Source organism: Pan paniscus, chromosome 13 (assembly GCF_029289425.2).
Source record: "Pan paniscus chromosome 13, NHGRI_mPanPan1-v2.0_pri, whole genome shotgun sequence".
Lineage (NCBI taxonomy): Eukaryota > Metazoa > Chordata > Mammalia > Primates > Hominidae > Pan > Pan paniscus.
This window is the reverse complement of record NC_073262.2, coordinates 60,185,637-60,199,313: the sequence shown is the minus strand read 5'-3', so window position 1 is coordinate 60,199,313 and position 13,677 is coordinate 60,185,637. Positions and strand designations below refer to the sequence as shown.

Genomic DNA, 13,677 nt, shown 5'->3' with positions numbered 1-13,677 from the left:
AGATTGATGAATTTTTTTCGTATGTTTACACTTGTGTACTCATCACCAACATCAAGATACAGGGAATTTCCAAGCCTTCCCATATCCCTTGATGTTTTTCATGTCCCATATTCCCAGAAATCAGTGGATTGAAACATTTTTTAGTTAGTCTCTACAAGGTTAGTATTTGAGTTTTGGTAGAATTTTTGAAGGGGTTTGACCCTAATCTTCTTATATTGTTTTAAATTTACTGTTTCTTCATCAAAACTTAGTTAGCATCAATGGCAGATACAGCAGTGCATGCCTGTGTCCCAGCTCCTTGGAAGATTAAGCAGGAATATCGGTTGAGCACAACAGTTTGAGGCTGTAGTGTGTTATGCTTGCACCTGTGAATAGCCATTGTACTCCAGCCTGGGGAACATAGCAAGACCCCATCTCTTAAAAAAAAAAAAGCTTAGCATCAATTCCTGGATTTATGGCTTTACTTCTTTTGTGCTCTGTTTTATGTAGAGTAGCTAAAGTCTTTGATTTTTTTTTTTCTCTCTTAAAGGCACTCCGAGTCATGGGGAGAATAATGCGTGAGTGTTGGTATGCCAACGGAGCGGCCCGCCTAACTGCTCTTCGTATTAAGAAGACTATATCTCAACTTTGTGTCAAAGAAGACTGCAAAGCCTAATGATGATAATTATGTTAAAAAGAAATCTCTCATAGCTTTCTTTTCCATTTTCCCCTTTATGTGAATGTTTTTGCCATTTTTTTTTGTTCTACCTCAAAGATAAGACAGTACAGTATTTAAGTGCCCATAAGGCAGCATGAAAAGATAACTCTAAAGTTATGCATGGGCAGGAGTTGACTTCATCCAATCTCTATGTTATGTTTAATTTTATTTTGAAAGCAACACCTCAACTCATCTTTTTATTTAATAAGGAAGAAATATATTACAAAAGTATAAAATAAGCTCTATAAAAATGTTATAGTCATTAAGTTTTTATTTTACTTGAACCAAGAGCACATGAATGAACAGGAAAAGATGTAAAAACATTTTTTTCTGAGATGAAAACATATTAATTAAACATGCAAATTAGAGCATGCTATCTTTAGGTCATGCAATCTATGTTTCCCCCTTTTTAAGTTAGCAGGACTTTTTAAAAATAAATATTGCTCTAAACTTTAATATATCCAACGTGAGAGTGGAGCTGCTCAGTGGAAGATGTAAGTGAGGTGGGTGTCCCATGTGCTTGGTCTCCCCTTCTGCTGTTCTCCTGTTCTTCATAATCCACTACTGCAGCAGTCCCTGAACCACTAAACTTGTTCCTTTCATTAACAAAAGAGATACCTGACATCCTGAGACACTGAGAAATGTCCTGAAGTCACACAGCTAATGGCAGAACTGGCACTAGGTCCAAATCTTGTGATAATGAACACCGTAAGGTTAGCTAGCTTCCTACTTTCCCTTGAATAGTGCTTTTCTCCCTATGTAATATCTTTTATTATGATATTTGTGGTTTAGAAGGCATATTGAGTTATTTTGCAGAATCATAATGGACCCGCACAAAATCTCAGAACCATATCTTTTGACATTTTTTCTCATAGAAATATCATGGTTACCCCATTTGTTAATGAGCATTAATGTTTTCTGAACACTTCCAAAGATTAATCAAACATAAATATTCATTGTCTGAAAATGTCTTTAAGATACAATTCAGAGGTCCCTATTTCCTTTGTACATACACACTTAGAAAGAAAAGACAGAAAAGGAAGAGGAAGGAAGGAAATATTTTGAGAATATATTGAGAAGAATTAAGAAAACTCTTCAATGAAGTGTTAACAACCAAACCCTACAGACGGTATCAGAAACAGCAAATAGATATTCCTCTACCCTTTCACAATGAGTGAGTGAGTACAGAAGAATGCTCATGATAGTTTTGCCTTCATTCTACTTTCTGTGGACACAGAGTAATGAATATTTAATGGGACATTAAATATGCCCTTCAAATCTATAATGCTACTTTGGTAAACGAGATTTAACATGATGTCTTTTATGCTCCTAAAACATCTTTTTTCAAACTCCATTCCTTAGAACATTCTTCTACTGAGATGATCCAAGACCAAAAGTGTTCTTTGATACTTGCTTATAAAGTGATAGTACATGTTAGCATATAATGTATTTTGAAGAGTGAAGTAAATGCTATTGATAACAGTAAAAAAAAAAAAACTAATAACAGTAAAGAAATGCTACTTGATTTTTTTTTTAAACTGGATTGCTCAGATTACCTGATCGTGGTGGAACCCTTTTATTAAGAGGAGGGGAAACTTTTTACTATCCCATATTTAACTGTTCTATAAAGCAAAGCACAGCTTGGGTAATAGCATTCTGAAGGATATACTTCTGTATTTTCTCATAGAGTACAATTTAGTGATTATGCTTCATTTCACTATGGAAATATGTTACTGAATCTATCTTCATTTTACTGAGTTGAAATAAGGAAGGCAAAAAACTGACAGCTATGGAGTTTGCGTGTACTTCCATACTCGTTAATGCTCTCATCCACTTATTAAATAATCATAGAGCACCCATATCTTGCTTGCCACAATATCGGGTACAAGAGGGAATACAAAGATAGATAGGTCCTGCCCTCAGGGATTTTAAAGTCTAATTTGGGAATGGGAATAGGGATGTGAGTGTGTGGGGGAAGAAAATAAATTGACAGATAAAATACGAAGTGGGATGTCTTGAGTTCTGCATGACAGTGGGTTTCTAGGATAGGTCTGAAAATTGCTTTCATTTGCAACACATTTAGAAAGTAGCTTTATTTGGATATTACAGACAATCTAAATATATCATCAGTTTTTAAAAGTGCCTATGTGAAGTGATTTTTAAAAAGAGCCTATGTGAAGGGGTAATCTTGCTTGTGCTTGTTACTAATTTCTCATAGATTGTTTTTCTGCATATATAAGAACGAAATTATTTATTTACTACGGTTGTACGTGCCTCAAATAAACAAGAATGATATTTCCTGTTTTATTTACTTATGTTGGGTAAATATGCTTATTGAATTTTTAAGAGAGGATTTTTTAACATCTCCATTTTTCTTGTCATTATGTTTTGTAGCTTATTTGAGGGTGTCTAAATATAATTTCGTATTTTATTGGTTCAACTTTCACTCTGAAGAAATCCGTATGTTAGTACATTTTGAGGTATTTTTCTTGTTCTTGTGTTGTTTAACTATGACTCGTAACTGAGTAGTCTTATATTTCAATTACAAAATACATTTTTTAAGAAAGGGAATAGAGCAGCAAAAATGATAAGGAAAATGTTAAAAGTTGTAATATTTCCTTTACTCTTAACAGGATTATATATAGAACATGCTCACTTACAAAAATAGGATGATGAAGTTTAGAGCATAAGGCAGGCTTCTTGTATATACTTATGCTGTCAAATGTTATATTGTTTTTAATGGAGTCCCATTGTGTAATATTTATTTCTTTTACATTTTGTTATAAGCAAAAAAAAAAAAAAATTCTCCTTAGGTTAGGTTCAGAGTATCAGTGTTCTTTACTCCTTACAGATATTTTGGCTTTGGGGTATAATACAAGACTTGGGAAAACACTATTATGAATTTTCAGTACTGTATAAAGTGGTGATGGGATTTAAATGCAGCATCCCTTTCTGAAAATAAGAGAAACATTATTTGTTGTCAGTATTTCAGCATGAACTTGTTGCCTTGTAAATTTTGCCTTTAAGTTTGTAATTGGTACAGATTCTGTTGTATGCTTTCTTCTATGTCTAAAATATTTGGCATGTCACATCTAGAATTCTTAATTTATGTTCTGACTTGAGAGTTAAGTGAAACATGACTGTCGTGCACTATTTTAGGCATAGCACTTGCTTTTCATCTTTATACTTTCAATTAACTTTGCATTTTAAATTTCCATGATTGTATGAAAATAGTAACCTGGTTGCAGTATCTGAAAAAATTAAAATTAGCTTTTATTTAAAAATGAAAATCTACAATAGATTCATTAGGTTAGAAGTTCCAGAATAATTTATTATTTTATTACACCTACTATTGTAGAATTACTAATAAAACAAAACAAAACTACTCCTATTTTCCTGGAATTTTGCCACCATGTGACTTATTGGGGCAGAGAAAACTCAGGGTTATCTTTGAGTCTGCACAAAAGCACCAGGGAACCTGCTTAGCAAATCGTCTGAAAACAGGGAGCTGATGTTTGCCATGATACAAAGTTTGAGTAAACAACTTAAAATTGCTTGTTAGGGCATAGTCTTTGATTGAAATAAGTATGAGAATGTATTTGGCTAAATAAATGTATTTAAAATATACAAATTTTATTTCCCACTGGAAAATTAAGAAAGTAACAGTACCAAATGAATAAAAGCTGGCAGTTGATGTCTTCAATAATCATTCCTTTAAAATAAATTCACAAACACATCATTACAAGCTACTTAGAAATGTTTAGTATTCGTATCTTAAAATGGCACCATTGTGGTTTTCAAAGATATTTTAAACATCTTTTGTGAAACATACCATTTCTGTTTGACAATGCTTTGTTCTAGCTCTGTGTGCTGATACCTACATGGAGTTTTTCTGCTATTTTAGTGAAAACAGTAATTCTTTTATCTTGAGAGCTGCTTCTAAATAACAAAAAAGTTAATTGGAATGTAAGTTTTTAAAAAATGTTAATATTAAATAGAATTTTTATAATATGGGCATTTTTCAAAACACTTTAATGAAAATATATAGATATTTGACTTTCTTTTTTTCATCTAGCCTTGCTTTATATTTCATTATTTTTCTCACTTTTTTTCTTAATATTCCCTCACTATCTTTCAACATTATCATTAGTTCCTAATTTTAAAAATAACTCTTATTTAACTTAACCATCTGGAATTCAGCCTTCTAATGAAAGAGAATCCCTTAGTACTCTCAGAGATTATATAAATTTATTCCAATTTTGTTTAGATGACGAAACCAAGGATCAGAGATTAAATGACTACTAGTTACTAGCAGAACTCTTATGAAAGCCTGGTGGTGACACCCAGCACTGTTCCCTGCCATATCCCCAACTTTTACTGATTAAAAATTAATTCGCATGCATCTAAACCTACCTTGAATGCACACTAACGTAATGTGCCATTCAATGATGATGATAAAATCCCACTTTTCTTTGGGTTTCTACTAAAATAATTTACTCACTCAGAGTGAGGTCAATGAGAAAAACTAAACTAGGCTAAGAAAGAGTTGTAGAATGGTTGTTGAGCTAAGTAGGCAACCACTGGGGTGCTGATAAAATTAATGGATAAAATTTAGGAACTGTGAGAGTATAGAATTTCTTAGTGCAAGTAATGGTTAGAGAAGCTTTCTGACATCCCCCACCCTTTCTGTAAGGACTGTTCTTTCTCTTTGTACCTTGGAATGGGGGTGAAAGGTGATTTGATAGCTGAATTTGGGACTATGTCCAGTAGGATATTATCTAACTTTTCTCTCTTTCTCTTTTTTTTTTCCCCTCAGTTTCTCATTAGTTTGTCTTTGGCATTCATCTTCTTTTAGTGCATTAAAAAATGTTTGGCAGATCTCATCAATCCCAAGTCACTCTATAATTCCTGTATTTCTTTAGTTGTCGTTTAACCTGTCCAAACTTCTACACAATGAACTTCTTAACAAGATTTTAAGTTCTCTGTATAAGAGGTTTCACCTCATAACTTCTCCAGTAATCCTTCATTTGGCACTATAGAGTATTTGTTAATGGCAGAGATGATTTTTCTTTTAAAACCTAAAAAGACTAGCTGTTATTTGTATTCTAGCTTTTAGCTAACATATAAAGAATGTCTACTTTTGCTTTAATGCTAAATTCCGCTTGAGAAATAGTGACTGGGAAAGACAATTTGAAATATATGCCCCATAATGTGATTGTTAAATTTATTTCTGCTGTTCCATACCATTGCTTTGTTTTGCTTTTGACAAACTAAGCCATTATGCTATTAGTTTGGAATATAATACTACAGCAAAATTAGGTAACAATCCCTATTTTAAAATTCCCCTAACAATAATAGAACTGCCAGCATACTTTTCTCTTTCAGTTGTAGATGAATACATTTGAGAGAATATGAGCTGTATTTCATCCTAGATTTTAATATTTTCAGATGTGACTGTATTTCCTGATCATTGGTCCAAGTTGTCCTAAAAGAAATTTTTCTCTCCAGACCTAACAGTTTTAACTGCAAGAGTTTACTGTGGGTTATGTTAATCTGAATTTTAATAGGGCCACTAAGAATCTGAGTGCTTTAGGAGATTACCCTTATACCCACTGCCATCACATCCAGTCAGGCCTGTTGTGCGCTATATAAATCTTCCCAGCTGAGGGGCAGGTGTGGGCTAAAATCCAACTGCAATTGGCTCCCAGACATAATTTTATATTTTACAGAGAAGCATCTTATTGGCTTATATGTGTTTAAAGAATGGTCTGGCTTATACATCTTCAGAAAATGAGAATTAAAAACTCAAAATAATTCTTGACATCTACAAATTGAACAAAGAACTTAGAAGAAATAATACTTTTTATCTTTTCATCCTGGCATTCCTGAGAGAAGAGAAATTGATTGTTTATCATGTTGGTTTAATTTTTCAACCCAGACAATCTGCAGCAAGGCACATGGACCCTAATTTTGATATCGTCCATACAGTTTTCATTCTATGCATGGAGCTAATTACTGACTTTGCCTGTAAAGAGAGGATTGTGTGCCAAAATTTTGTCTAACAAATGCAAGCGTAGAATGAAATTTACTAATATTTCTATTTCTTCCATAGGCTAAATAATAGTAACTAAGTATTTTTAAGGACCCAGCCCTTTTTTTCTCTTTATACAGAATGAGAATATCTGAGCCAAAATATTAAATTCTAGTTCATTTCCTCAATGACTAGTGTCAAGCTCATGTACTCTTCTGATTCTAGACTGGAGAAGATCATTCAAACTTGATCTGTGTTTCAGGTTTTTAAATGTCCTAAAAACAGAAAATTAGATTCAGATCTCAAAAAAGGAATTTTGGATTGACTTTCAAAGTACTAATACTAATTATACTTTTCTTTTGGTAGCGTGACTCTTCTTATACCTAAGAACATATTACAAATGTCAAAACCATTGCATTTTGACATTGCAAAACATGCCTTGAACTCTTGAACTACTGTGAAAAGAATCACCGTTGTAAAGACTTTTTGTAAGCTAGCTGATACTCTTAAGTATGTAAAAAGATTGTCTTTCAGCCGACAGGCCCAAAGGAATGTATATAAGGAAGGAATATGAAAAAATAAATTAGGTTTTAAAATAGGAATTGGGCAATAAACTGTATCAAAAATATGTAGATGGATTTTAGTAGTTGTAATTTGAATGTGGAAGGTGAAGAGAATTTCAAACTCCAAAGAGAAATGAATGATATTCAGATGTTTCATTAATTTCTAGTCTGTGAAAATATGCATTTTATAGTAATATGTATAGACTTATTTTATTTAGAAATAATAGTGTTTTAGAATTTATTAAAAACTCAGTGATAGCCTTTATACCAAAATGTTTAACTTTACCAACAGCAAGTCATAAAAGTATTTATTTTAAAGCTTTTTAATATTATCGTGTAACTTTCATCTGTCTTCAGATGTAAATAATTATCTGCCTAAATGTTATATTTTTATGTATGCATTTTCTGAAAATGTATTGTTTTGTAAAGTGGGAAAGATAATAAATCAAGCACTTCTTGCACTTGTTTCTGTGAAGCATATAGAACTCTATTTTAAATAAAGGAAGATGTGTCGTATTTTGGTTTTTATATAATTATGTTCTATTATTTTTACATTGTGTTTTATGTGTATGTGTATGCAGAGGGTGTTGGAGACTTAAATGCTGGCTCCAATGGGCACTGGAATTTTACTTCCTTCGTTCCTTTCGACCAAGGAGTTATAGAATTCTAGAATTTCAGAGCTGGAAGGGATACTTCTTCAGTAGCCATTTCTCTACATGGCATTTAGGACAATAGATTTTGTTTCTTTTTTTCTACCAAGCAACTGTCTTTTTTTGCACTTTTTAGACAATTACTAAATTACTACTGGGTTGACCTGCTCTCAAACCTAAAATAGCTCCCATTACACTTAAAATCACAAGCACGTGGTCTACAAGCCTTTTCAGACACGGAACCAGACAACTGCTCTACCTTCATTTCCAGTGTCCCCACATTCATCCCCACCTGTTCTCCAGACCCTGGCTTCATGCTGTTCCCTGAACTTGCCAAACACATGCCTGTCCCAGGGCTTTGCTCCCACTGTTTGTTCTTCCTGGAATGTTAAAGGTCTCTGTAAGAATGCCATCACACCAAATTAACCTTTCTTGCTACCCTTTCAAAAGTAGCACATTTTGACATTCACTACCCATTTCCCCTGCGTAATTTTTTCTTTACAGCATTTAGTATTAATCGGCATTCAATTATATATCTGCTTGTATGTAGTATCATAATGACTAAATCTTTGAGCACTGGAATTGAGAATTAGGGATCATTTCACTTATGTTTGAAGATATAGTTTTAAAATATTAATAGTAATGTATTGTTTGGGACAGTAAAAAATACTCTTTGAAACTAATTATTCACACCCCAATATCTGCAATAAACGTTAGGATTGTGTTTCTTACCCAGTCAAGAATAGTTCAGGTTAATTTCTAATTCATGATGGCTGTTTCAGAATGGCATTATGAGAAGATTAGGTGTTTGGTTTATATTCTGAACCCTACAAAGTTGGTGTTTTCTGAGACTTAGCATAAGAGAGGCAGAACACTGAATTGGTTTTACTTTTGGTATAGATTCTTCTTTTGCTTATGTTTTTTTTTTTCCATTTTGGGGGCAGTTTTGTTTGTTTATTAATAAGTGTCCTGAATATTTTGCATTAAGTCAGTATTAACCAGCTTCACTAGCCAAATATTCTTGGTTAACAATCATTAAGTCAGGTTCTCAACTGCTTCATTATTAGCGGATGCTTGGAGTTGCAGATAAAGGCAAAATATTTATTTCATATCAGTGTAGATTGTGAAACCTATGCATGAAATAAAATGAATGCTTTAGTTTCAGTGGCATTAGCAATAGTGTTTTCTTCCTTCAATTGTAATTCTGCAATTTCAGCATCTTAATTTTAAAACACTAATATGTGCAAACTTTGGCAAATGTTCACATTGATGCAATAGTTTACCTACAGTGTGAACATAAAATTGGATAGGTACTTTTTTGCATCAGGATAAATTCCTGGAGATTAGGGGATTACTGAATCCAGGCTGTTTTATGGAGTGTTCTGGAAGTGATTTTCAAGAAATGCTCTGTGACTTTTAGAAGAAATATACATATTTTGGCAGAGAGTTATTAAAACATTGATTTGAATAGTTTCTTTAAAATCTATTTATTAGAAACATTTTCCCACAGAGTGCTTTAAGTCTTTTTTGTTTGTGTCTTGTTAATGATGTATGTAACAAACTTGTAATTACAATCACTTTTATATTTAAAAGAGGTTAATATTCTTTTTCCTTCAAATATTAGTTAAGAAATCTTTATCAAACATTGCTGCAAGAAAATTGACATGTTGAAGCTTGTGGGATGGGAAAGATTTGTTTAAGTAGAATACAAGGAAGAGGTTGTCCCTTGTTGGAAACGTGTCTACAACAAGGGCTGATGCTTATGGCAGTGAGTAACCTACAGAACTGGGATTGAGGGATTCTGTAAGCATTAGATTACAGCATTTAAACTTGATCCTGTCATTGAGGGAAACTCTGAAGGTTTTAAAGCAGCAGTGATGATGTGAAGTTGGCATTTAATAAAGGCAGTAAAAGAATTACCCTCTTAAGAGATTTATCAAAGTAACCTGAAGATTACAACATACCCTTTCTTTCCTAACTGATAAATAGTTAGAGATAGCACACAGGTGAAGAATTTCAAGATGAGCTATACAAGCAGTGTGATGTGAGTGATTTTATGTGGTATATTTTCCCTACTTTTTAATGTATCTTAAATGCAAAGCAAAATATTGTCATAAGGAAGCCAAAAAATAAATGACATTTAATCTTTAATCATTTAGTTTTATTACAATTATGACACGAAGAATTTTAAAAATACACAGAAAGAAACAATCATTTATAAAGATCTACCTTGTAATTCCATCTTTGCACAAATAAATTTCTAGGTGCCACTGAACTGTATGCATTAAATTTCAAATATAATCAAATCAGGTTTAGAAATACTAATGGTGTTTCATAGAAGAATCCTTGCTTCAGCAACTTAGGAAATTACACTTGATTTTCTTTTGAGTGTTATTCAGTTGTGCTTGAAATTGTTCATTTGAACCCTTCTAAACAACAAGCAGGTGGTTAAATGTGGGCACTGTTTAACATTTACACAAAAAATTCCAAGCACAATGCACTTTTGCTCTGTGAATGTCAACTGGCTTTCCCTTCTCTCTCATAGCCTGTCCTTCCCTGGCCATTAGATTTGACCTTGCTACATCCCTGAAAAGAGAACTGGCTGAAATGTAGCTACTTGCTAGGGAGCATTAGACTATTTTTATAGTCCTGCAGCTAAAGCTTTTAATGTGGCAACTGCTGGTTACTGAAGCAGTTTAAGAAAAAGGAACTGCTGAGTTTGCCTTTTATTTTTAAATGGAGAAACACAAGGTGACAATCATATAAGATATAAGTGAAGCGGAACAGGGGAAATACGCCTAGGATTTCTGTATAGAGCAAAAGCAAGAATTTGCAAAACACATTTCAATTCTATACTGCAATCTGGATCTTTACTTTTATATAATACGTGAACTAGTTCATAAAATGCACTTTTCTCTATGTCAGCTTTTCCTTTATCAGAAATACATGGGTGATACCATAAACATCTTACTGAGAATTTAGTCACCGTGAGGTATTTGTGAAATAACCAAAAATTTACATTTGGGTGGAAATATGACATTCGCAAAGACATAGACTTTGTAGTTCTTTCCTTTCCAAAGCAAACTTCTGTTAAGTGTAGGGTACATTCTCTGTCCCCATTTTCTCTCTGCCCATTCACTCCTCGACCCACTACAATGGAACTTTTGAGTCTTCCTGTAAAATGGCCTCCTCTGTGCTAAGTATTTTGTAGTAGTCTAGTGCAAGGATATTTACCCTTTTCTTCCTTTGTCCCTCTCTGGCCTTTGCAACAGACTGTCCTCTCCCATAATTATTTTCCTTTGCTTGATTGTCCTCCCCCTACCTCTTCTTTTTCTCTGCATTCTGCACTTCATCTACTTCTTTTTGTTTTTGTTTTTGTTCTTTTGAGACAGAGTCTCACTCTGTTACCCAAACTGGCGTGCAGTGGCATGATCACAGCCCATTGCAGCATCGACCTTTCCAGGCTCAAGTGATCCTCCTACCTCAGCCTTCCCAGTAGCTGGGACCAGGCCTGTGCCAGTAAACCTGGCTAATTTTTCTATTATTTGTAGAGACAAGGTTTCACTATGTTGCCCAGGCTGGTCTCAAACTCCTGGGCTCAAACGATCCGCCCGCCCACCTTGGCCTCCCAAAGAGCTGGGATCACAGGTGTGAGCCACTGTGCCTGGACTGTATTTTCCTTTCTTTGTGTCCCTACAATGCTAATATTTACCTGTATCTAGCTTTGGCTGTCCTAAACACTCCTCCTTGGTGATCTCATCTACTCTTTTGTCTTTAATAAGGCTGGTGATGTTCAAATCTGCGTATTTGTCCCAGACTTATCTTCTAAGATCCAGGCCCTAATGTCCAGCCTCTTCTTTATGTATCCACCTGGTTATAACATAGTCACTTCTGATTCCAATGTCAAAATGTAATTTTTTGTGTCTGACTTCTTTTGCTTAGCATACTGTTTTTGACGTTCAGTCATGTTGTTAGATGTATCAGCAGCTTGTTCTTTTACATTGCTGGGTACAGTTGTATTCTATTAACATACCACAATTTGTTTATGCATTCACCTGTTGAACATTTGGGTTGTTTCTGGTTTGGGGCTATTATGAATAAATCTGCTGTGAACATTGATGTTTAAGTGTTTTTGTGGATATGTGTTTTCAATTCTCTTGAGTAAATACCTAACACTATAATTGCTGGAGTGTAAATACTTTCAAGTAGAAGTAGGTAAATACTTAGGGGTGTAAAGTGTATGTACCATTTTATACTCACTATCAGTATATGAGAGTAATAGTTGCTCCAGAGTTTTTCATTGTAGCTTTTCTGGTGAAGTGCAGTAGTATCTCATTGTTATTTTAAATTGAACTTCTGTGATCACTAATAATATTTAGCTTCTTTTCCTACAAATACTGACTTTGTGTATTTGGAGTACATCAAAATATTTTGCCCACTTTTTTAGTGGTTGTTTGTTTTCTTATTATTGAGTTGTAAGTATACTTTATGGATTCTGGATACAAATATTTGACAGATATCAAGTCATTTTTTTCATGACAAACCTGTTTCCCTGCCTGTGATCCCTCTTGTTCAACCCAACAACCCAGTCCTATTGTCCCTTCTTCCTTAATATATCTATCCTTCCTCTTCATCTGTATGCCACCATACCACTGTCTCACTTCAGGCCCCTACCAGTTGTTACTTTGGTGTCTGCCATGGTCTTTTCTCATATTGTGTCTCCATTTCCACTCCTATTAATTTACTCTCTTTCAGATAACTACTAGTGATTGTTCTAAATTATAAGTATAATCACCTTATTTTCCTCTTTAAAATATTTTTAAATCTTAATTTGAAACTGTCTATTTCTGAACAAAAATAGAATTTCATAGCAACTCAATTTCCTTCCTTTTCTCCTCCCTCAGCTAATCCCTCACCTCTTTCTCTAATATACCTGTCAACTAGAGCTACTGGCAATGCTATAAACACTGCATGTGTATCTACAATTCTAGGATTTCATGTAACTATTTTTCCATCTTTCTGGAATTTCCCTGTCTCTGTCTAACTCACATGATTCACTTTTATTTCTCATCAGGCTCAGTTTAAACATGATCTTCTTTTGAATATTATTTCACTAATTCATTCTTGATGTAGGTACCTGTCTTAATCGGAGTTTTCTAGAAAGAGAGTCTGAGGAAGGGTCTAGGTGTTGATGGTTTACTTGGGAGGTGCAAAGCTAGTGCAGCCAAAATGAGGACCTTCACTTTGATTATTTCCCTTAAACTCAGATGAATAATTGGGATAAATAAATAAGCATGTGTATATTTGAATCTTACATTTTCTGTAAATCACAGCAAATCTATCAAAAACCTACAGTTATACCTAATGGTTAAAGACTATACTTTCCCCTAAGTCCAGAAATAAATTAATATTAATTTTCACAATTTCTTTTTTTTTTATTATACTTTAAGTTTTAGGGTACATGTGCACATTGTGCAGGTTAGTTACATATGTATACATGTGCCATGCTGGTGCGCTGCACCCAGTAACTCGTCATCTAGCATTAGGTATATCTCCCGATGCTATCCCTCCCCCCTCCCCCCACCCCACAACAGTCCCCAGAGTGTGATATTCCCCTTCCTGTCTCCGTGTGATCTCATTGTTCAATTCCCACCTATGAGTGAGAATATGAGGTGTTTGGTTTTTTGTTCTTGCGATAGTTTACTGAGAATGATGATTTCCAATTTCATCCATGTC

At 33.9% G+C, this 13,677-nt stretch overlaps 1 protein-coding gene across 2 annotated transcripts in view; it reads left to right on the top strand.

The window, feature by feature from the left end:
* ACVR1C (activin A receptor type 1C) overlaps positions 1-7,807 on the top strand; it is a 98,114-nt gene extending 90,307 nt beyond the window's left edge. For both annotated transcript variants that reach the window (XM_063595378.1, XM_034954306.4), the window contains one exon: positions 530-7,807. In XM_063595378.1, the coding sequence (XP_063451448.1) occupies positions 530-655 (126 nt within the window). In that variant the 3' untranslated portion in view covers positions 656-7,807. The remainder of the gene's footprint in view (positions 1-529) is intronic.
* The last annotated feature ends 5,870 nt before the right edge of the window (positions 7,808-13,677 follow it).